This window comes from Chaetodon auriga, chromosome 16 (assembly GCF_051107435.1).
Source record: "Chaetodon auriga isolate fChaAug3 chromosome 16, fChaAug3.hap1, whole genome shotgun sequence".
Classification (NCBI taxonomy): Eukaryota; Metazoa; Chordata; class Actinopteri; order Chaetodontiformes; family Chaetodontidae; genus Chaetodon; species Chaetodon auriga.
The window spans coordinates 7,759,483-7,783,775 of NC_135089.1; the positions used below are offsets into that span (position 1 = coordinate 7,759,483).

At 42.2% G+C, this 24,293-nt stretch overlaps 2 protein-coding genes across 4 annotated transcripts; both read left to right on the forward strand.

The window, feature by feature from the left end:
- The first annotated feature begins 400 nt into the window (after positions 1-400).
- On the forward strand, positions 401-5,331 carry LOC143334257 (vascular cell adhesion protein 1). 2 transcript variants are annotated; one of them, XM_076752954.1, is made up of 10 exons: positions 401-633; positions 1,344-1,610; positions 1,698-2,024; positions 2,106-2,417; positions 2,513-2,764; positions 3,275-3,601; positions 3,689-3,925; positions 4,087-4,314; positions 4,441-4,704; positions 4,855-5,331. In XM_076752954.1, the coding sequence occupies exons 1-10, from the start codon at positions 582-584 to the stop codon at positions 5,043-5,045; spliced, it is 2,457 nt and encodes an 818-aa protein (XP_076609069.1). In that variant the 5' UTR covers positions 401-581; the 3' UTR covers positions 5,046-5,331. The 2 variants fall into 2 exon arrangements, with proteins under 2 accessions (XP_076609069.1, XP_076609070.1); XM_076752955.1 differs by having other exon boundaries at positions 1,347-1,610.
- Positions 5,332-6,001: 670 nt separating this feature from the next.
- Positions 6,002-22,138, forward strand: trip10a (thyroid hormone receptor interactor 10a). 2 transcript variants are annotated; one of them, XM_076752587.1, is made up of 15 exons: positions 6,002-6,273; positions 11,658-11,773; positions 12,339-12,395; positions 12,808-12,955; positions 13,861-13,923; positions 14,301-14,405; positions 14,495-14,623; positions 14,847-14,993; positions 15,120-15,308; positions 17,850-18,014; positions 18,970-19,079; positions 19,323-19,455; positions 19,892-19,980; positions 20,073-20,206; positions 20,601-22,138. In XM_076752587.1, the coding sequence occupies exons 1-15, from the start codon at positions 6,250-6,252 to the stop codon at positions 20,750-20,752; spliced, it is 1,761 nt and encodes a 586-aa protein (XP_076608702.1). In that variant the 5' UTR covers positions 6,002-6,249; the 3' UTR covers positions 20,753-22,138. The 2 variants fall into 2 exon arrangements, with proteins under 2 accessions (XP_076608702.1, XP_076608703.1); XM_076752588.1 differs by lacking the exon at positions 17,850-18,014.
- The last annotated feature ends 2,155 nt before the right edge of the window (positions 22,139-24,293 follow it).

Below are 24,293 nucleotides of genomic sequence, written 5' to 3' on the forward strand. Positions count from 1 at the left end.
GTAGAGGCCTTGAATGATATGCTCCAGTGGCCCGTTTAATAAAAAATGTCTTCACACATTTATTAGAGGCCAGTCGACTTCTTTTGTATAGGCTTTTAGTGAATCATCAGATGATGACTAACATGTGCCAAGTTGACGGGTCTGTCTTCTGTGTTGCAACTTCTTGACAAAATGTGATGTTTTCCAATTTGTAATTTGTACTTTTCAATAAAACTATGGCAAATTAGCTCCTGTATGACAGTTTTTCAAACGCTTAAAAAAAAAAAATGGAGCAAATGTTTGCACACAATATGGGAGGTGAAAGGGATATCATCTATGGTTGCTCCACAAAGAACTAGATGTGGTTGTGGTGACACATTTCCGTTTCACAGGCAGTTTCCTGTTCATCAGGGCGTTGAATTTGCAGTTGAACACTTTCTTTCCTTTTGCCCTCTAAGCTCGTGTAACTGTCAGCCGCGGATCATTTTTGTCAGCGCCAGCTCTGAGCCAGGATTCATCTTATTCAGGCACTGAAGTTGGACAGTCCTGAACCACAGCTCACTTCCTCCGTCCACCTCCTTCCTCCCGTGTGCTGATCCAGCATGCTGCGTCTCAGGATGTTGGGCCTTCTCATGCTCATGTTTGTACTGTGTGGTGAGTAACAATGATGCTTGATAATAGCTCTGTGCGGCTCTTATGCTGTGACTGGGGATAAAACATATCAAAGTGAAAAATGTATACTACATAATTATATTTTATATGATAATTGATTTCCTATTAGTGAGTTGCTGTTAGGGATAATAAAGATAGAGGAAGACAAGAAAGATTGGAAATCGTCATGTATGCAGCCTTTTTTTAAGCAAAAAGTGCAACATAAAAAAAGTGTGAGTTCTCAAAATGTAAATGAAACTGTGAGATTTTAAGTGGGAGTGGTAGGTGTTGATGTCGCTGGTAAAAACTTCCGCTGTACTATCTGTGACAGTTGGCTTGTGTAAACCGCGCTAACTGCGTCGAGTGTGTTTGTTCCCAGCTTGGGTGTGGTCGATTTTAAGATAAAAAAGTATTAGCAGACCAACTACAGTCTCAGCACAGGCAGTTTACAGACAGTATATCAATGCCAGATGATATTTATCTTTTTATGCTTAAAATCAAAATGTTTTTGCATCTGAAGAAGACCAGGTGCAGTTTATCTCTCAGTTATTATACACATGTACAATGTGTTGCTGATCTCAGTACTGGAAACATGACAGCTAGAATTCAGCCTGTTAAAACTGCATGTGGCAGTGCATCAGCAATCTGAGTCCCAAGAGTGCATTTAAGTCTACTTTTAAACATTAATAAAAATATCTCAATTTGCCTATCAGCAGATGCAGACAGCATGTGCCTGATGGAGTTGGACCCTCCCATAGCTGTACAAGAATATGGAACATCGGTCTCAGTAAACTGCACAACCACATATGAGGATCCCGAAAGGATTTACTTGAGAGTTGGAAACACAAACTTTAGTGCTGAAAATGTGAATTTTCTTGTACAGCCAGTGACACTGTTGGACTGGGATCTAACAGCTGAGTGCACAACACAGCTGAATGAGTCTCTTGAATGCAACAAAGACCTTGAATTCACTATATACAGTAAGTTGAATTATAAGTAAATACTACACAATGGAGGAAACATTCAAAACAGGAAAGCAACTCCTTTATTTAATTTTGTTTTGACAGAAAACCCAGAGAAGGTTTTCGTGTTTCCTACAAATCATGCAGACGCTGCGGTGGAAGGGAAACCCTACGAGCTGCACTGTGATGTCCTAAATGTTGCACCTGTTCAAAACCTCATTGTGAGGTGGTACAAAAACAACCAAACCATCATGACAGGCTCTGTCAACACCACCACCACCAAAACACCAGCAGACGTGTCTTCCACTCTCACGGTCAACATCAGCAGAGGAGAAAGTGGAGCTCAGTTTCGATGTGAGGCTCAGCTGGACTTTGGGCCACACGGACCACAGCTTCCTGTTATGTATGACACACGGCGCATTTCTGTGCACTGTGAGTAGAACCTCTTTTCTTAAATTTTACATTTTCTTAATGTCATTCTCTGCCTTGTAAACACCACATTTGCCGCTCCAGATGCTCCTGAGCTCAAGAACAATATTCTGAGAAATATTGATGATGTCTTCGTGGATGAGGGTGCTGATGCCTCCCTGACCTGTGAAGCTGAGGGGAACCCTCCTCCTGTCTTTAACTGGAACTGTGATGATTTGACTGACTTGGAGAGCATGAATAGCCTCAACATTACCCAATTAACAAACAGCACAACCTGCCACTGCACAGCTACCAATTATCTGGGAAACGTAACTAAGCAAATCAATGTTCATGTGATAAGAACTGCCACAATAAAGCCTGCAGCCATGACCACCCCTGAGGCAGCAACACAAAGAGGTATACATCCTTGTGTCCTTTACATTACTTTACACTAATATCTGTTGTGTGCCAAAATGAAGCTCTGATTCAATATGTTTGCTTTTGAATGGCAGGTTGCCCCCTAATACTGACACCTGCTGAAGTTGTGGTGAGATTTGGAGATCCGGTTTCAGTGAACTGCAGCACATCAGCCACAGATGTTTTCAAAATGGGCTGGGAGGCTTCAGTTGGAGGCTCGACGTCTGACGATTTTTCCACTGTCATCTGGGTGGTTGAAGAACTGAAAGAGTGGACCATACAACCAAAGTGCTTTGTGACCCTGACGGCCGAGCAGTGCGAAGTGCCTGCAGCCGTCACTCTTTACAGTTAGTGCAAGTCTAAAGACTCTACTATCTTCTGTCTTACAGAGTTCCACTTCACAAGCAAAGTAATATGGAAGATATGATGGTGCAAAACAATGTGGAATAGCACTGATCCAAGTGTTGCCATTTTTACGTGGAAATGAAATGTGGTTGGGTTCACTGCTGCTGAAAACTTCTTTTTGCTCCTGCAAATATGACCTACTGTTAAATTTATCATACTGTTAAATCTCTTTATCATACTGTTAAATGTCATTCATCACACTGTTAAATGTCATTTATCATACTGATAATGCCTCTTCTGCACTATACTATTTACTATTTACTATTTATTCTTTTTCTAGTACAGCACCACCAGAGTTGTCTTAAATCTCGTTGTACACCACGTATAATGACAATAAAGGCATTCTATTCATTCTATTCTAAATAACAACAAGCTTGCTAAAAACATTAGTTCTAAGAGTATCATTACATTTGTTTCTTCCTACTAATTCTTATCCCTTGCTTCATTCACAGAGACTCCGGACATTGTGGTAGTCTCTGCACTGGATCGTGATCCAGTGGTGGAGGGCGAAGAGTATTTGCTGAAGTGTGACATCATCCAAGTGGCTCCTGTGCAGAAGCTCAAAGTGAAGTGGTACCAAGGCAGTGAAGTGGTGCACACAGAAACGTTTGATAACGCCAGCGTGACCCCAGTCGATGCGTTCTCTCTCTTGACAGTCACTGCTGAGAGAGGTTACAACAGGACACTTTTCAGATGTGAGGCTGAGCTGCACCTTGGGCCAAAAGGGCCAGAGGTCATCCCTGCTGTTCAGTCATCACCATACACCGCTGTTGTGCTCTGTGAGTTTTCCACTTATCTCTTGCATTTTACTTGCTAAACACCCTACAACACATTTCTGATTCATTTATGCTGATGTTTAATTGTAGATAAGCCACAGATCCAGGCTTGTCCAGACCATTACACTGGTGTGGAGAATGAGTTCAGTCTGGACAAGCTGCCCTGCCAAGCTGATGGGAACCCTTCACCCACTGTTCAGTGGTACTATGAGGGTAAACGGATCAGTGTATCAGAGCGTCTCACCAGGACTGACTCAGGAGAGTACACAGCTCATGTTAGAAATGGGCTTGGTGAGACTGTTGCTGCTGTCAATATCACAATCGAATGTGAGTGCATCACACTTGCTTGATTGTATAATTCATTACAATATAGATAAAAACATCCTTTTCTGTGATTCCAACATGCACTGTAACAAAGTCTTGTGATAATATTAATATTTCTTTTTCCATGATTTATTCTGAGAAATATTGTGATGCATTGTTCACAGACAGCCCCTCATTTACCTGCAGTCGTCACTATGAGCTTCAAGATTATGATAAGCTCCAAACTAAGTGTGAACCAACGGGAATGCCTCCGCCTGTCCTCACCTTGATTAAAGATGGAAAAGAGATGAAAATCCCACAGCGCTGGACAAGGCATGATGGTGGAGAATACTTACTTAGAGCAACCAATACACATGGAACAGCCAACCACAGTCTATATCTTGATGTTTTGTGTAAGTTTTATGTTAAGCTGTATGGTACTTTGTTGACAGTGAATATTCTGGGACTGATTTGGGATTCTAAACTTTTTTTCCCAACACATTATTTCTTCTTCTCAAATCTCACCCTCCTCTCCACAGATGCCCCTTTGATCCGCGTGGAAGGTGATACCATGGAGGTGACCCCAGGTGAGAATGTGACTCTTACCTGCAGTGCTGAGGGCAACCCTATCCCTTTGATCCACTGGGAGTACACCTCTGCAGTGAATGTGAAGGAGACCACTGGGGGGCACCAGAGGATTATCAGCGTCACAGGAGCCACGTCTACCAACGCTGGTGTTTACCGCTGTGTTGCCACGAATAAAGTTGGGACCGTGTCAAAACCTGTCTCACTGTCTATGAAAGGTATCATTATTAACTATGTGCCGAGCGCTTATTGAAGTGTATACAGTGAAGTGGTAACTGATGTTGATATATACATAGGCTGAAGAAAAAAAAATATAGCATCAAGAAGTGACTTTAAATTTATGTTTCTTTATCTTGTTTTTCTTGCAGTTAAAGCGAAAGACTTCGTCCGGGAAATCATTTGGGTGACGCTAATTGTACTGATCATCCTCGCCATCTGCGCGATCATCTTTTACCTCAACCGGCGTAAAAAACATAGAAAGTATAGTTTTGTCCCTGACAACGCAAAAGATGGTTCAAATATCCCAATGACTACTACGTCTAATGGTGTGGAAGCTTAGGATGCTTATTACTTACTGAATAGGTAAGATTAAATCAACCTGGGGACTGAAAACTCACTCAGGTATGTCATTTGTATTGAATGGCAAGAATGGCCTGTAAATGTTGTGTTTTCATTTGGACTCATGTCTGGTACAATCTTAGGTTTACATCAGTGAGTTTTTAGTTTTTGAGGATGAGGTACTTGTTAAGAGCACTTGCCAAGCAGTGCCACTGAGGAAGCAGGTGTACTGTAACATGGGTTTGTATTTGTGGGGTTTAAAATGTAACATATAGCTTTCTTTTTTATTCTAAATAAAGTTGTACCATAGCCTGTGATAATGTGTTTCTAGGTGGAAACACTCCATTGTTCACTTGCCAATAATCATCTTTATGGTATTTTTTGCTTTCACAATGTAGCCTCGATTACTGTTTTTGTACTCTAATCCTCTTGAAATGTTGGGTGTGTTAAAACAACTAAAATGTTAATCATATTAAACAGCATACGCCTTTTATAACATCATTGCACAGCTACATAATAAACTGGAAAGACTACAGGTGTGACTGCCATCACTATCACTACTACTACTACTCTAACTTCAGATAAATAACTCCTGAAGAAGTCAATTAAAACTGAGTGATTCCAAAGAAACAGGCTTCGTCTCCAGTTCTTAACTGAGGCACCCTGTGCGACACTGTGAGCTGGTTTATCTGCCAGCATCACTCAGTGTGTCAGAGCATCATAATGTATGATGACTGATCATGCTCCGTCAGGGCCTGTACGTGCCTTTCTCACGCACACCTGTGAACCAGGTTAAAGAACAACTCAGGTGAGCAGAAAAGGCTCCTTTGAGGCTGCGCTGACTGTCGGGATGTGGCACACTCCTGAGGCCCGTGCCGTTTGCGGATCAGTGCGCGGCCCCTTTAAGATTTAGGATTTGGGAGTGACGCGGATATGAAAGCTAGTTTATCCCTCTTTCCTCCGCTATGAAAAATATTTGGACGAACTAGACCAGCGACTACCATCCCTGGTTAATTAGCCTAGATAATTATGACGCTGGATCACCGTACTTGTTGAAGGAACCCAGACCGGAGTGCGGAGCGGGTTGCGACTGATTTATCACCTCGGGATTATACTTTCCAGGGCCGTCCTCCGAGCTGTTGGGATAACTTTGGAGAAGTTCTTTGTATTCGGGAGAGTCAGGCAGCTTGGCCAGTAAGCTGAACATGGACTGGGGCACAGAGCTTTGGGTGAGTCCATCATCTGGATCGCTTTTGGTGGTAGCGTTCATAGCTACTGTCAGGATGGCAGTAATCCGGTTTCTTGCAGTGTTGGTTGAGAAAGTCGCGTTTCGCCTGGTGGTGAGGGATACATGTCTGAACCGAGGAGACGGTGTAACGTTGGCTCCGCGGCTGCAGGCTCGTGTCTGCAAAACGGTGCATTCACGAACGCGGTTCCATTTTCGGACAGTTTTCTTGAGCGTTTGGTAGTTGAGACAAAGAGTGGGCGAGCTGAAGCCCACTGCCAACACGTTGCTCTTGCGGCAAATAAAGCGCAGGTTATCTTGCATCGACGTTTGCACGCCGATGGGATGCCTGGCTTTTGTTTGGATCTGTATGTAACTTTACGCTGCACGAGGCAAACAGCTGTAAAGTTACTTAAATTCAAAACTGATTTCAGACATAAATTACATGCTGTTATCACAATCTGTCGATCTAGATACACTGAATCAGTAGCAACTTGAACAACAAACAACTCCAGTCTGACAAGTATTTCGAGATATCTTGACTGAGAATCTTTATGGTTTCGCTTTTAACAATAACAATCGATGTCAGGCTGAAAATGGTGGCAGAAAGATATTTATTCTGCTGTGCTGAGGTGGGTTGTACCCAGTGGGATGTTTCTGTGTTTACAGTCTGGCACTCCTTGCTTCCATAGAGATGAAATCAGATGCTGCCACTTGCCTTGACAACAACTTTAACAGTGATGAAGTACCTCATGTGTTCACCTGAGTGACATGATTATTCAACAAACAGCTGATTTAAAGAGAATAACCTGTGACAGGGCTATGCGTTGGAGTGCTTATAGCCTATAAATAGATCCTTTAGGACATGTTTTTTTTTATTGCAGTCAGTTGACCGATATACTAAATTAAAATGAACTGCTTAAGCTGGCAGTTTTAAAAGATGAGGGCTGTTTTCTAGGTCATAACAAATCAAAGTGCTACTTCCTGGATGTGCTGTAACCAACAGTGTGACACTATCCAGAATCTAAACAAACCCTCCTGAAAAATCCCACCGTGCAACATGTTGGTGACTGCCACAGTTTTTGTGCCAGCGCACCCTACCACAGCGATGAAGCCACACACACACACACACACACACACACACATTCTTGGGGAACCTGAATATGTAAAATGGAGCATTGCAAAGATGAGGATAGGGAGGTTGTGACCTCATTACAGAGTCTCCCCCTAGGCCTCTTCCCCCGTCCCTTTTCCATCCTACGTGCTGGTGCAACAGCCTAATTAGTTTTGCCCTACTTTGATTGAGTCAGAGAAACATCCGTACCCCGGTATTAATCAGAGGCTTCATCTCTGTACAGTCTTTCCTGTTCATCACATGAAGCTGTTTTCCCGGTTGTAGGGAAACTCTCGGCACAAAAGCCAGTGTTTTGTCTTTAGTCAAAGTGAAGCACAAATGATTTCACTCAAAGCTGAGAAAATATTTAGCTTTCGTACAGCAGATATAGCCTCACCTGTCTGCAGAAACCCTGCAGGCATAATTGGTTCTCTTAATGTTCACCTTTAGAGTCAACCCTTGGGCCAAGTCAGCTCTGTGGCATCTGTCCCCTGATTGTTGTTAATCCAATGGCTATTTTAAGGCACAAGTTTACAGAGTGCAAGAGCAGTGTCTAGGAATTAGTTGTGATAGTGAGTGCTACCAGGCCAATCCCGAGAACTACAGTGTGGCAGGTCTCGCCAGGCCAGGCCAATAATTTTGTTGAAGACAGAGTGACTCAGGGCTCAAACATCCACCCGAGCCTTGTCGGTCGGTGACTTTCAGGGTGACTCCTTTAGAAGTTATGTGTCATTCACTTGATGCCAGTTTTCTCTCTGGTATTACTGGAAGTCACAGAAGATGGAATGTAAAGGACATGTTGGATGCTTGCTAGGTTTTGATAAGACCTTTGAAGACCTCAGTTTTGAAGCATAATGGAGCCTATCAGTCTTTAATTGCACCTCCCAGCCCAAATCTGTGCCATAAAAATAGATTATGGCTTTCCTTGTTTGGAAGTTCTATAATTACCAGGGCAGGCTATAATATTTAGCTTACCCATTAAAATGGTGAAGTGAGTGGAGGTGGGAAAGATGCTACAGATGCAGGCCACAAACACGTCATTTGCTGTTCAATGCAAAGCATGATTTAAAAGTTGTCAGGAGCAGTTTTGTGCACGAACTGTTTATGACTTATAAAAATCAGTTCAGTACAAACCCAGTCTACGGAGACCCATAAAGATAATTTTGACTGTGGCTTAGGATGGTTATAAATTTCAGTAGTCTGACAGTCACTGGTGTTTGACAAGAGAATGATTATGTCCTTGTGAGCTATTATGATGGATTTAAGGCAGTTTTAATGAGGTTGGCTTTTTTTCTAATTGGGGCACTCTTGTTTTGAGTCAAGCAGTCACAGTTAATTAACAAAGATGATAAGATGCAAATTTTTCTGCCATTTATTAAAGAGCACATAGTTAAGAGTTCATCCATGGCTCATTTTTTTTTTTTTTACCAGCAATGCTGCACTGAACCTGAGATTCATATGATGTACAACTGTAGAGGAAACATACAACCATACATGTACGGTATATTATATATGAATTGATGGGTCTCACCTAGGTGTTATATTATTGTTGTTTATTCTTTGCTGCCATTATTGGTGACAATTTCTTTTTCTGTATAGTTCACTGCAAGTTTTTTTTATGTAGCACGTTTACACAAATTAAAATGAATGACATGACAAAGCTAGTAAAATAGCACCAGGCTATTTTAAAGCTTTGGAGCTGCCACCGTGAAGGAACCATCTCCCTTACCCACTAGCCTCGATCGTGGATCAGTTGAAAACAGTTGTTCTGAGGATCTCTTCTGTTTAATCGCTCAACTAGAGAAAGTTTTTTTTTTTTTTTTGCCATCCAGCATTTCACATCCTGGTGGCTATTAGGGATGGATGAGATGGAGCTGGAAACCCCCGCATTCAATGGAAGATATATTTGCATGTCATCAGCGTAACAGTGAAAGAAGACATTGTACTTGTGGAAAATAGAGCCCAAAGGGGAACATATACAGAACAAATATAATGGACCCTAAAATGGAACCTTGAGGTGCTCCACAAGTGATCTTATCTCCAATCTTAGTGGAGAATGTCCTGTCAGTTAAGTAGGAGGTTGACCATTTGAGGGCAGCTTGGTCCTTAATAAAATACCATCATCAAACATATCAAAAAGTTCAAATACACAGGCACATTTAATTGTTTTGTTAACACAGTCAAAGTCAACAACAGTATGTGTCAATAGCTAATTAGAATTTTCTACTAATGTTTGATCCACAGCATCCATTTCTCATAGTGTTAAAGTGTGAATTGATTTTAAGTTAGTGTTGCCTCATAACATGACTTTGGTAGTGATGTATTTGATGAGTGACAGATAAACTAAAGTGTAGCCTGACAATGCCCTCAAAGTACCAACAGGTTTGATATAAAATCACAAACAAAATCTTTTCTTGTGGGCCAAATAGGAAGGCTCCATTCACTCAGCTGCTTCCATCATTCGTAATCCTGTGAAATGTTTTGAAATGCTGTTTAACGATTAGAGCAAGAAGCAACAGGAAAACAGTCCAGTAAAATATGTTCTTTCTTCTCAGGTGTGAAAGCTGTGGACTGAAAACCTGTTTCTTGGCACCACACTGAGACACAACTACTTCCCAATATTCCTGACAGCGTAAATGCTTGGACAGGATCTAATGACTGTAGAGTTATATCACTTTATAATCAATCTGACCTTTTCAGTTCTAGAGAGACGCATCAGGACATTAAGTGACACTCCCAAAAATATCTATTTATTACAGAAGTGTTCAGTTGTCTAGCATATCTTACCTGAATCTGGTTGGTTTTTGGGGACCTCGCCACTGTCCAGCCTACACAGATGCTACTCCAATGACAGATTGCCTAATAATTACTGATCACGCCATCATTCTCCACAGTGCTTGACCTTTTGTGCACGCACTGCCATAGACTGATCAGTGGTTCACAAACCGAATATGCAAATAATACTTATCTATGCAAGTGTGGGAAATAACTTTCCTTTTGTGCTATCATCAGACCTAAAAAAAAGATGCAAAGTTTGACCATGAATCTATAACTCTGGGAGTAAACTGGGAGTGAATATGGTATTTGATGGTAGTCTACTTCCACATGGCATACCTAGACCCTTCTGTTGTGCTGCTCAGCCTTGGCCAGTATAGCCAGTTGCAGCCTTCAGTCTTTTGTTGCATTGATGTGGTGAGGTTGTACTGGATGCATACACTGCTTGCATTTAAATGATTGATAAAGAAATAAATTATCACTTTCCAAACTTAATCAGGCTGCATTTGAGCAAAAGAAGCAACGAAAAGTAACCTAAAACCCTGCCAATTGGTTGTTATGCTACTATGCCTCTGTACCATTTCCACTTGCAAGTCAAATAGAGGGCAATTATTTTCCTCGTCTAAGAGGAAAATCTGTTGTTAACACAAGCACCTTAGGAAATTGGAAAATCTGTAGTTGTAAGTTGGCTGTATTGACTATCATTACTTCTGTTCCGTAATTAATGACTTTAAATTAAACCCCTAACACTGCCTATTGGTTAGATGTTATTGTGATGGATTGCAGGCCTCTGTCCTGGCCTTTAACTGTGCTCTGTGATTAGGCTAAACGCTGTCTCATTCATTTGGGTTTTTGTCTCTTTTGTTTTACCTGAAGGCTGGGACGGGTACAGAAGAACATGGCCCAGCTTGTCAGGAATCCCTTTTCAACATGCCCCCTCCTCAATACTGAAGTCGGCAGCAAAGAAAGCTCGGGGGAATTGTTTTGAGAGTAGAGTGAGACAAGATTGACTTAGATATCATCTCTCGCTCTTAACAGACTTGTCTGAGCTTGAAGGTGTCATAAAGTGCTCTGCCAAATAAAGAACAAAAGAGGTTGAGACAGACAATATACCTCATTCATACTGTGTGATATCAACAGGAAAAGTCAGCAAATTTGGTTGTGCTGCTGCAGAGGTATCTGAATTGCCTGTGACTCCTGCTACGACCGCGTGTCCTTTGAACAACATGGGTGCCCTTTGATTTAAAGCTAGCCGGAAGTTTAGAGACCACTGCCAAGATTTTGCGCACATGTGGAGAGCATTCATGGAATCCGACATGCAGGAACAAACGTCGATGCGCTTGGTTTATTGCCCTCCATTCAAGATTAATTTAGATGACCTCAAACTCAACCAGAGGAACATCCCAGTTATTACCCAGAAGTTAACACATGTTCCACATCCTGCAGAGCGTTGGCTTGATATCTTTTCCTTATTTGTCTCTCCATGCTCCTTTCCCCAGGACCAATATGACATCATTGAGAAGCACACACAGTCTGGCCTGGAGCTGGTGGAGAAGTATGTGAAATTTGTGAAGGAGAGGACAGAGATTGAGCAAAACTATGCCAAACAGCTGAGGTAGGCCTCGCTTTTTTTTTTTGGTCATTGTTCTCCTGTGCTGTTGCCTCACACGCTCAAAGCAGCTTGTGCCAGTTTGTGTGTGTTTGCTTGTGTTTGCATGGGTACATGTTAAAAGGCTGTTTATGGAGTGTTTGTGGAGTCTTACGACTACTTTGTGACACAATCTAACTTGTCTCTGAAACACTGGCCTCATTCTCCGGCCACACTGTGCTCGTGTGCTCCCTCTCTTTCTCTCCTCATCCATGGTTCTCCCTCTCCCAGTTGTCTCCCAGTCCGCAGGCCCACATCTGGTGTAGTGCTGAGCTTTGCTGGAGAGGAGAGGAAGTGGGAGCAGACTGGCACATGATAGACAGGATGTGGTCAGAGAGAGAGTGAAAGGAGGAAGAACAGCTATTTTAATAAGTTCATAGTGGACTGATGTTTTTAATCCTATTGTATAAAACAGCCAGTGGTTGCACAAGAATAGTTTACTTTGGTGAGCTTTCCCTTAGTGCCCTCCATCTTGAGAATTTTTTAAAGTGTTTCATTACACATTTGTTTGAAGTGCTTTCACTCTCCACAGGAACCTGTCCAAGAAATATAACCTAAAACGAAGCAGCAAAGATGAGCCAGAGTGCAGGTGAGCCATTGTGGGTTTTTGCTGCAAAGCCTTTCTTCAAAGAAAACTTATTGAATTTTTGAGGCTCAGTATTTACTTTTTCTTTAAGGAATTACATTAAGCTGCAAAACACTGCCAGCTAAATTTGTACTTATTAGGCCACAGACAGAACTGAGCAGTAAACAAACCCAACAACACCATGCTTCAAACTGTTAGTGATTGTTTTATCCTTCGTGTCTTTCATGCTGTGGTGTGGGGCTGCTGTTGGAGCCATTTAAATGCCCCTAGAAGGAAGCAGGAATAAGGAAGTCATGAGCTTCTTATGACCACTGCTGACTTCTCTTTGAACCTGTGTATGTTTTGTCTTATCAGTGGTCCCATCACTGTGCTCTCATATCTCCACCCTTTCCTCTCTCCTCCTCTTAAATGGTAGGTTGTCCAGCTACCAGTCTTTTTTGGACATCCTGAATGAGATGAACGACTACGCCGGGCAGAGGGAGCTAATCGCTGAGAACATGATGATGAGCATTTGCATTGATCTCACCAAGTACCTGCAAGATCTCAAGCAGGAACGAAAGACGGTGAGCTTGATATAAAGCGGACCAGGAGAGCATTGTATCAAGGCTGAATAAAGCCCGTCTTTGCAGCCATGGCTATACCAAATAAATGGAATTTGCCATGTTTTCACAAGCAAAATGGTGCGTTTGAGACTAGACACTAACACACCTTCATCTGCAGCTCTCACCTCTGTTGTAATGGGGTTTTGCTTTACTTTGATATAGTGTAAATAGTTTAATTGTTTACTTGATTCTGCTGCAAGCTCCTTTATCTGTATGGACAGCATAAAACACTGGAAAACAGTAAAGAAGGACCATCACAATATCTTAGAGCCCAAGGTGACTTCATCAAATCTCTTGTTTTGTGCCACCAACAGTTCAAAACTCAGTAATGTTCAATTTACTATAATATAAGACCTAGAAAAGCAGCTCAGTCTCTCTTTTGAAAAACTGGAACTGTCTCATTTTGTAGCACTTTGCTTGAAGAATGACTTAAATAATTAGTCAATTATCAAAATGGTTAATTTTCTGTTGAATGACTTATTGTGTAGATATGAGTCTGTGCCTGCAGGGTGGGAGGAGAATAGAGGGAGGAGTGGAGATCTCAGTGTTGTGGCAGGAAGGAAGCCTTACTTAGTGTCTCCAGGGGGAGGTTTGGTCTGAGCGGTGGTGTGCCATTTCTCTATGAGGAATGCATTGGCTCTGTCCCACTGGACTGCAGAACACTGCAGCCGTGTTCAGGCTCTCACTGCAGACGTGATGTCTCAAACAGACACACTGGTATTTGTTTTCTCGCCTGTTATGTCGTGTGGCTTTTTGGAGGTCATTGTTTATTCTGTGTCTGCCCCTACACATGGCTGTCTCCCTCTCTCCGTCATCTGACCCGCCTCCCCTCCTCTCACTCGGTCTATTTTTATGAATGTCTGCAGTATCTGATGGAGGCCAAGAAGGCCCAGCAGAGTTTGGAGAGCACCTACAAGCAGCTCGACAGTGTAAGTCTTAAAGGAGGCGTCCGTCATTGATGTTGATGTTTCATGATTGTGTTTCCTATTGTAAGCAAATGTTTGCAGGTTCAGTGTGGTTGGTCAGGTGACTATTATTTGTCTATAGTAAAAACAGGTGGACCAAGTGGAAAGCAGTTCCCTATTTCAGACTCCCATTGTCCATCCAAGGTCTCTTTAGTTATGACTGGAGATGATGCGGTCCCAAGGCCCCCAACCTCCCTTATCTGTGTTTTTAGAAAGTCAGTGAAAAATGCTCTGCTCAAAATAGTAGAACCTCCTCATTTTTCATTCAGGCAATAGCCTCACTCAGCTGAATGAACTGAACATGTTTTTTTTTTTCCTCACCATCTTTTCTTTCTGCACAGAGTAAAAAGCGCTTTGAGAGGGAATGGAGAGAAGCGGAGCGTGCAGCGCAGTACGCAGAGAAGACTGATCAAGACATCAATGCCACAAAGGCGGATGTTGAAAAAGTAACAAGGGGGAAATAAATCTACATTTTAAGGGCTATTTACCATCATCATGCACTTGGTTAACCTGTTTGCTGTATGTCTGGTTCCAGGCCAAACAGCAGGCTCATATGAGAGCACATGTAGCAGAGGAATGTAAGAACGACTACGCTGCTCAGCTTCAGAAGTACAACAAGGAGCAGAACCAGTTCTATTTTAATGACATGCCACTCATTTTCAATGTAAGTGAATCATCTGCGGCAGTAGGACAATATCCCTGCCCTCAATGTTTGTTTCAGTTTTGAAGCTTTCATCGGCGCATTAACAAATATATTTTCTAAGCACAAATGAACTAAATGTCTTGTTTGATGTAGAGATACACATTGTATTCTGGGCTGTGCATTATTTATTGTATCAACCCCAATAATGGCAGTGTCTGAGCGACCATTGTTGTGTGTTCACCAGAAAATACAGGATCTGGACGAGAGGCGAGTACGGAAGTTGGCGCAAGGCTACACCTTGTTCTCAGACACAGAGAAGCATGTGATGCCTATCATTGGCAAGTGCCTGGAAGGCATTACTAAAGCTGGCACTAATGTTAATGAGAGGAATGTGAGTTGGTCTCAAAAAAGCTAAATGGATTTTGATGTGCAGCTTTATACGGCTCACTTGTTTTAACTTTACGTCTGTTTGAAAACGACTATTGATTGCTCTTATCCATGATTGCATCTAATGTAGGACTCCATGGTTGTAATAGAGCAGAACAAGTCAGGCTTTGAACGGCCTGGAGATTTGGAGTTTGAGGACTACAGTCAGGGAATCAACCGAGCCTCATCTGACAGTAGCCTGGGCACGCCTAAGGGCCCCATGGACCTCCTGGGAAAGAACAAGAGCAAAAACTTTTGGCTTTTCAGCAAAAGGAGTAAGGTAGGACATTCCATACTGGCAGAGCACATGAGGCTAATTTAGCCTAGTGACATGACCTCACACCAAAAGAGATGGTTTTTCTGCACTGTGGAAATCATGCAGTAAATATACCAGCAACACCCCCATTAATGATCAACAGCAGCAGACTTGAAAATCTACAGGTGGGCAGTGGGCGACTCTTTGCAAGGAAACGTTAGTGTTTGAGCTGCAGAGCCAGGAAGTCCCCTCTACAGAGAGCACTCATGATGGACCTGTGGTGGTCGCTTCACACACACTCACATACACACACACAACCTTCTCATCTCTAAGGCTCAGTATGATAATGCATGAACCTCTTTCATTGTTTACAGATGAACTCACACACACCCCAACACTTCTAGAACAGGTCCTTTGCATGACTGTTCCTGGCTGTGAGTGAATAAACCTTGCCCCCTGCCCCCTGCCCACACACCCTCCCTTTCTCTGCAGCGTGGTTTCCAATAGGTCATCTGGCAGTCAGCATTCTGCTGTGCTTGTGCTTTCATCAGCACGGGGCCCAAACAACATTGAATTTTCCTCTACAGGCATCCACAAACACACTGATGCTATTATACTGCCCAGAACCTAGCATAATGTCTCTCATCACAATAAAATCTTTGTACCAACAGTCGGGATGACACCAGGTTTGCCAGGTCAGAAAAATTGGATCATGTCCAAACACAAATTAACGCTATGGATGTCAACATTGCTGTTTTTGTATTTGGTCTTGAGAATCTATCTCATGGCTCTTATCCCAAAGGAGCACTCTTGCTGAGGTCCAAAATTGAGCTGGTGATATGAGTAGCTGACCACTAACCGGCTAACGGTCCCCCTCCTCCTGCCCCAGCACTAAATGATCCCTTCTCTCTTCCCTGCAGTGTTTGCTTGCTCAGCGCCTCTCTTCCCTCCGCATGTCTTACTGGCTGTGCTCGGCTGTGCACTCTTCCTGTTCTGTGTATGTGTGTGGCACACTGCTCTGTGTCATCAGTCATGCTCTCCCAATTAGGACTGAAGCAGTAAGAATAGGAGGCTGACTATACTGGCTTGACTGAGCTTTTGGTTTATGTCTGGCCTCCAAACATTCCCATTCTTAACTACTCTCCTGTACTTAGATTCCCATAACTCTCAAGAAAAGTAGCACCTACGCTGTAGATGCTCACATAATAACAGTGCTGTACTTCCAGCTCTCAGTATTTACACAAGCGACCTTATAGGGCTGTTTCCGATGTTCGCTATTGAAGACTAGAAGCCTGCTGTGTACAGTAATTTAGCTAATAGATCCCACCCCCGCCTTCCCACATGGACATACAGCAGGCACTGGGAGATTTTACTGTAGTTCACACCAGGCATGTTTTCAAGTTAACCTACAGGGCATTCATCAAGCCCCCACACGTATAAGCACAACTGACACTGTGGTACTTAACCTAGGCTATTTATAACAACTGCACTGATGTATGAATTGATATTTTATCTATATAGGTCAGACTCAGAGGATAGCACAACTTGAACTGCAAACATGTTTTTTCACACAGAATCCTAATGCTTGAGCTGGCTCATTTGGCTTAAGTGCGTATTTTCTTTATAGCACAGGTCTTATTTTTATAAGTTATACCTACCATTTATGAAAAATGAATCATCTGTGTTTGCTGTAGACACATAGGAATGCTGCAACCAAACTAGACCGTGTTACACAGCTTTGTAAACTCTGAGAACTAAGCTATAAATGAATATTCCTATTTTTGTCATTAATTGTCCCCTCACAGCATAGCAAAGTCAGGGTTTAGATAAGCCAAATTTTACCCATTTTAGCAGCAAAAGTCCAGATGATTTCACCAGATGAATGTTGATTATATTACTCCTGTATTGCCTTGCAAATGTGTACATTCTGAGGGCTTCGATAAAGTTAATGTTTATAGTACAGTTTGGGTAATACTTTTAGGTTTCATTGTCGTTTCCGCTTCCAAGTCCTTCATTTAGAAAATTGGGGGCTGATGTGATGCCCTATTAAATTAGTTGTAAAGTTGTGTGTTTGCAGTGTCACCACATCTCTACAATGAGGCTGGAGTGAAATATATCAAAACCTATAATGGATAAAACTATGAAAATAAGAGCCAGGAAAAAAATTTCTTTAATCAATTCTAGTTGGCCTGCCTCAGCTCCTCACTGGGCCCAACTCTACCCTCAACCTGGCTGGAGTGTGCCAGCGGGTGTTGGGCTGCTGGTGGAGCTGTGGTTAGTTGCTCGCTGTCTTATTTTTGTATTTTGGGTTTTTTTTTTTTAACGTATGAGCCACAGAGTGAGATGTGTGTTTGTGCTTTCATGCTCTCTGGGCTCGTGTGCTGGGTTTGCTCCAGTGTTGTCTTCCTGGCTTTGTGGTGTGCTTTAAGGTGTTGATGGTGTCTTTTTCTTTCCCTTTTCACCTTGTTGTTTTTGTCTTCCCCCCTCTCCCCCCATCCTGTACACCACCCTCTGCCTGCATACCTCATGCTCGGGTGCTGGTACTTTGATCTCGCCCCACCCCAGCTCTCTCCCTCCACGCTCCCACCTTTCTCCACACCCCCCGCCCCCTCGCCCGCTAATGGACCCCCTTCCCCCAAGTTTGGCCGGGACCCCCTGTCGTACTGTTTGAAGGAGATCAATAAGACAGTCAAACCCAGAATCTCTTCCTTCCGGACACTCAGGAGATCGGTGAGTCACCAGAGGAAAAGGTTTGGGTGCCAGGAGCCTCCTCTCATCATCTGGTGTTCCTGCTTCTGCAAGAGTGAATTCCTTAGACTATTAATATTTTCAGTGCTGAAACATGTAGCATAGATATCACTGCTCATAATGGCTCTGTTGATATTCTTAATGTTCAAACATGTAAGAAGATCTTTTCAGAGTGGAAAGCAGAACCACTTGTAAGGATATTATGAGATGTGTCTGTACACATACTGTTTCTTTTTCCCTCAGAAGTTTACTCCAGAGAGGATCACGGTAATGCGGACAACAAAGCTGGTGTGGGGGTCTCAGTTGTGTGACACATAAAAATTGCCACCTTTTCATTACAACAGCGCATCTCATTGAAATAATTTCCCTTTCACATAACTCTGCTGGAGTTTGTGTGTTCAAGCAACTGAGCATGCAGCATCCAGGGTCATGTTATGTGGCAGAGCGCCTGTGCTCTTGAGTTTGTATGTATTGAAGAGGTGGCCACCTGGTGGTGGAGCAAGGGAGGGGTGCTTGGGAGCACAAGACTGAACAGTTCATAGTCCGATTTTGAAATGGCCTTAATCATTTGTGCACTTCCCTGGGTCACCTTTTCAGTCCATGATTTTATTTATTGAACTTGTAGTTAAAGGTATCTGCCAACACAAAGTAAGTAGAGTGTGTTACAATGAATTTGTTGGTCCATGAGTGGTGGCTTTGGGTTCAGCTCACTGTTGCACATGAGCTGGCTTTACATTAATTTCAAGCCTAACAAATGTGTAACAAGGAGATTTGAAACTAATGTTCTGTCAGTTAATCATTGAGCTGAACTCAGGCCGTGGGCTTGGTGTTCCCCTTCGGGTGTCTTGTTTCTTTTACCAAGGTCAAAGTGGTTATTAAGCTGTTCAGTGTGAGATGAACTTCGCCGTTAACCCTCGCTTCCTGTGAACTCTTGTAGCCTACAGTGACAGAGGACTTCGCTCACCTTCCACCAGAGCAGCGCAGGAAGAGGTTACAACAGAAACTAGAGGAAATTTGCAAAGAGTTGCAAAAGGAAGTAGATCAGAGGTGTGTGTGTTTGTTTGTTTATGCAGGTATCTTTCTGCGTATTAATAACCATCTCTGTTAGAAGTGGGAGTGTGGATGTAATATTCATGCAGTGCACATGAGTGTGCATAGCTCTGTGGTGTCTGTGCGAGTGTTTGAATTGTTTACTCAGCCCTGAGCTCTGCAGGGAACCAATTTCTACTGAAAGTCACTCTTCCCCCTTCCTCCCTTGTTGCTCTCTCACTCTCTCTCTCTTCTCCTCAGCGAGGCCCTGGGGAAAATGAAAGATGTTTATGAGAAAAATCCTCAAATGGGAGACCCTGCTAGTCTGGCATCCCAGATCAGCCAGACGTCCCAAAATATAGAGCGACTCCGAGGAGAGCTCAACAAGTATGAGGTAATCCAGACCTCTGTTGTTTTTTCATACTATGAGGTCATCATTTACCTTTATGAGGGGATGCTGGCCCTTTCTAATATATTATAAGTTACTGAGGGTGTCAGATGTTCTATATAGCATATTATTAGTATTATTATTGTTTTTGTTGTTGTGTCTTAAAGACCTCATTAATTCAACAGTATGAGGTTATCAGTCCTCAGATGTTAATTTTAACTCATGATTTGAGTACCTATCCTGCATATTACATGTCAAAACTTTTCTTACACTTTTGTAATGGGATTTCTTTGTGTGGGCTGGTTTGGGAACCATTGCCTGCAGAACCCTTTGGGACATTCTGTGTGATACCGGGCTTTACAAATGGGCATGGCTTGATGTATCTACCATCTCACAACAAACGGTATTTAAGCTATTTTCTCTCCCTTCGTCTCTCTTGTAGACTTGGCTGGCTGAGGCAGGAGGTCGAGGGGACACATTGCGCTACAAAGCCCACACATTCAACAACAATGGAGCTCATGATGTACACAGGTAACGCTCGGTTCTACTAATAGTCAGTATGTTTTTGGCTCAGCGATGTGTTGTGTGTTCTGTACAAGAAACCTGTGTTTGTTCTCTGGCAGCCCTGATGGAGCTCATTCCGATGAAAGCACTCCTGATCCCTCCCAGGCCATCTATGCTGAATTTGATGATGACTTTGAGGACGAGGAACTAACTGCTCCTATTGGCAAATGCACGGCCATGTACAACTTCCCTGGTATGTCACAAGCTGATTTGGCTGACTGCCTTTCTTCTTATTCTTGAAAAGCACAGAATGTCTGATGAACAGAGATCAGTTTTCTCTCATATTCGGCTGTCCTACTGGAAATCAGTGGCGCTCCTATAAATATGACTTGTGAAGTATTATTTCTACTGTTAGTGTATTAATGATGTTTTCTAGGTAAAGAATCCCTCGGTTGGAGGAGAGTTTTTTTTAGTGACGTTTCAGGGGGAAAACCTGCAAAAGGAGGGCGATCACAACCATTTATGGACAGAAAATCCTGAGTTCATGTTTTTTTTTCCTGTGGTCAGACTCAGTGAGGCTTGTACAGTCTTGTATGCAGAATTTACTGCAGTGATATGTTCTACCATCTAGCTGGCCTCTCTTTCAGGTGCCAGTGAAGGGACCATCTCTATGCAGGAGGGGGAGGTGCTGGCCGTGGTAGAGGAGGACAAAGGGGATGGCTGGACCCGTGTCCGTAGGAACAATGGGGATGAGGGCTACATACCTACATCTTATGTCACCATCTCCCTAAATAAATGACTGGTGTGAGGAACAAGAGAAGAAGAAATGATCACTTCACCAAACTGTACACAGTTCTTCCAATGGACCAATCTAAAAGAAGCCACAGCACTATGGGCAGGACCACTGGTGTATCCAGACGGGGATCCAAATAAGGTGCTTTGATATCTTGAGAGAGGTGCCCGAAATGGGCAGAGGAATCGTGCTAACAGTATGTTCCTCATGGTTTACATGACATTATTACAACCCCGGTTGCAGAAGCCACCTAAAACACAAGGTTCTTTTACGTTTTGAGATCATGTCACAATAAATTTTTTTGGTTTTGGTTATACAGTGTTGCGTGGATCTTAGGTACCTTGCTTGCCTCGTCCCACAGCCTAGTAAGGCATCATCATCTGAACGTGAGAGAGGAAGTAGAACAGGAGGAATAAGATGAGTGCTGCTGCCATCTTTACACTGAGTGTTAATATCAGTAACATTTAGGAGGAAATTACCTCACCTGTTTACCTTTTCCAGTCGAAAACTGACCCGCTCTGACCCCTGGCGGTCCACTGCACCGCTGAACCTAAAACATATGACCTGATGCAGTTCTCGTTTACTAGCACTTGTGAAGATGTATGGCGCTGTCACTTTGCTCATGGTTGGACTTGTGATCTTGAGTGTGAGGTTTCGGCGAGAAAGCGTCACTTTTGGTTTTCAGCAATCTGTGAGAGCAAAGGTGTAGACAGCTCTCTCGTCATGGAAAGTAACATGAACGCAGCCGTACGAACACTTCACATTCAGACAATCACAGCCATATCATAATTTAAGTTCATTTTCAAACTTTAGCAATAACAAGGATGTAGCTGTTGTTTTCTAATAGTTAGGACCTGAAAATTGTTCTAAGAATAATTTATTACAAATGTGTACTATAAAGACAATGTTGACAGAAGTTGTACTTTGTATTAAGGATGTTCTCACATTGTTGTTTTCCCCTTGCACACAGAGTGGACAGTCTGTAGTCACAAAAGGGAGTAAATAATGCACACATGAAATGTGCTACATTCTTTAAGACTATTGTATTTATGTAACAAATAATATATATTTTAGCTATCACAACACCACTATTGTCTTATTAGCTTTTTAAGCATTCAAATAAAGATTGTTACATTGTGAGAGAGAACTAAAATCTCTAAGTATGTTGCTAATAATGTTTGGATTTACTTCACATGTTCTGTTTTTCATGTTGTTAATGGAGCCAGCAAGAAGCAGTAAATACTCGTGTCTTTGGTGCCTTTCTGGTTAAAAGCATTGTGTATATATCATTTTTGCATGTTGTTTTTTTTTTTTTTTTCAAGACTTAATAAATGCAAAACACATTTCAAATTTAGAAGTGGTTATGTCATTTCTTTCTGAAATAAATATGTGAAACAAAACCATCTGCTGGTCCTGTCAAATTTTGTACAATATCTTGATGAATTTTGCTAATTTGAGCTCTAAAAAGTCATTCAAGTTAGTGTTTAAAGAGCATTGACATTCAGTGACTGTTCACTCTCGTTAATGAAACATGAATTTCATAATTGAAATCTTTATTTTCCAAATGCTTTCTTTGTGTCTTAAGATACTAAGATCAGCTTCCTCTTCTGAAGGCTGCCATTGTGTCAGGGTACGAAGTGCACGATGATATTGCGTCTTTTTATTAAATAAAAAGAGGAGCATAACGCAGCTCTTTCAGGGGCCCCAGAATTAACTGCTACACCTTTGAACATTAACTGATCAGAGTATGTGCAGCTCGTTCTCAGTAGGTGGCACTGTTGCATCATTTCTTAGGGAAGCGGCATAAATCTGCAATCTCTGCCTGCATAATTATGTTTTCAATATAGGCCATGCATTTGCATACCTGATTAAATTGCGCTGGCTTCAAAACCATACTGTTTATAATGACTAATTAAATAACCCCAAATTAGAATGCGCCCCACTTTCATATTCACCTTATTCACAACAGCAGACAAGTGAAGAGAAAGACAATGAAAGTGAACTTGGTCAAACACAAGGTTTAAACCGAATCATTCTGTCATATTTCTAATGGAAATTAAAAATTACTGGGGAGAAAAGGTGGAGCTCTGCTCATCAAAGGCAGCAACCAATAGTGGCATGCCGTGGCATTGACTGACTGGTCAGATGACAGAGGAAGCAGATCATCATTTGTATGCAAAGCCTTTAGTCTCAAGATGCGTTAAAGGTCAGCTTTTCAATAAAGATACTGGAACCAGCCAGCATCCTTAGCCTGCCTACAGTTGGGAGACAAAACTGCATCCTTGGTCCTGAGCTCAGCATGGTGGGGACTTTAAAAGAGAAATCCACACTGAAAAGCTTATATTAGAAAAGAAAACAGCTACTGCAGAAGCTGCTGAGGCTTCATACTTTAAGATTAGATTAGATTAGCCTTTATTGTCTTACTTGGGAGAAATCTGTCTCAGGCACTCAAGAGAACATGGCAGCGCACATGCACAATCAAACTGCAGTTAATGTGCAGTATCACACCAGAACATACAGTACCGCAGAAATGCCATACATCACATGTTGCAGTCCTGGCCACACTCCAGTAAGCTACGACAAATGTTCCCATCATGACTGGGATGTAGACAGAAAAACACGCTGGGAGGTTTGAACCCACACAGAGAGGTACAACAGCAGTTTGTGAATCATCGAAGATTTAACCTTTTAAAACAGACAACAGAGGTGAGGTAATTTCACCTCAGCTGTCACGGTACCATACCTGTTAAGAATGTCTGTTATCTCTCACCTAATGGCAGGGATTAGACTGGACCTGCTCCGCTGGTTTGGAACATACATCCTGCAGAAAGGTCTGGGAAAATGCTTTGGCAAGAAGATGTAGGTGCCGTAGTTGTACAAGATTGCGTTTACAAGATAACATCTCACTTACTGCATCTCATATCTTTTCTCCAGCTCTTGCATGGAATTGAGATGTTTAATATGGTCAGAGGGTCACTCTATATCATCTTTGTGTCGCTAATGTGTTTGACTAGGCCATTCACTTTTCTACTGTGTGAGAAAAAGATAAAGAATATACATTAACATTTGGCAAATTAGCATGAACACTCATTGTGAGAACAGTGGGGTGAAATAAGCCACTTTTTTCTTTTAAAGAGTTCAGGTAATGCACATTTCAAACAGTAATTGATATGCTTAGGTTTTTCTTCAAATAGAAATTAAAAACATTTTCTGTTACCTTGCATAAAAAAGAAACATCACACACTCTTGCAGTCAGAAGTTGAGCATGATTTTACTTTAGAAATGTGAAGCTGAAATAACTCTGAGAGTGTAGTGATAGATAGATGGATAGATAGATAGATAGATAGATAGATAGATAGATAGATAGATAGATAGATAGATAGATAGATAGATAGATACTCTATTCATCCCCAAGGGAAATTCATGATGATGGTTTCTGGTGGATTAATTCCACCTTTGACATGTCTCCAACACCAAGATAAACCTGGATGCTGGACCTCAGTCGTTCAGGGTTCCAGGAAATGTTCGTGTTGAAGCTTATGGTGCT

What these genes read in the sequence shown, in the direction of transcription:
- trip10a (XM_076752587.1), top strand. Translation starts at nt 6,250, where the DNA reads ATGGACTGGGGCACAGAGCTTTGG. An exon ending in AACTATGCCAAACAGCTGAG is followed by an intron (nt 11,774 to 12,338) that starts GTAGGCCTCGCT and finishes CACTCTCCACAG; the next exon opens with GAACCTGTCCAAGAAATATA. An exon ending in CCTACAAGCAGCTCGACAGT is followed by an intron (nt 13,924 to 14,300) that starts GTAAGTCTTAAA and finishes CTTTCTGCACAG; the next exon opens with AGTAAAAAGCGCTTTGAGAG.
- LOC143334257 (XM_076752954.1), top strand. Translation starts at nt 582, where the DNA reads ATGCTGCGTCTCAGGATGTTGGGCCTTCTCATGCTCATGTTTGTACTG. An exon ending in ACGGCGCATTTCTGTGCACT is followed by an intron (nt 2,025 to 2,105) that starts GTGAGTAGAACC and finishes TTGCCGCTCCAG; the next exon opens with ATGCTCCTGAGCTCAAGAAC. An exon ending in TGTCTCACTGTCTATGAAAG is followed by an intron (nt 4,705 to 4,854) that starts GTATCATTATTA and finishes TTTTTCTTGCAG; the next exon opens with TTAAAGCGAAAGACTTCGTC.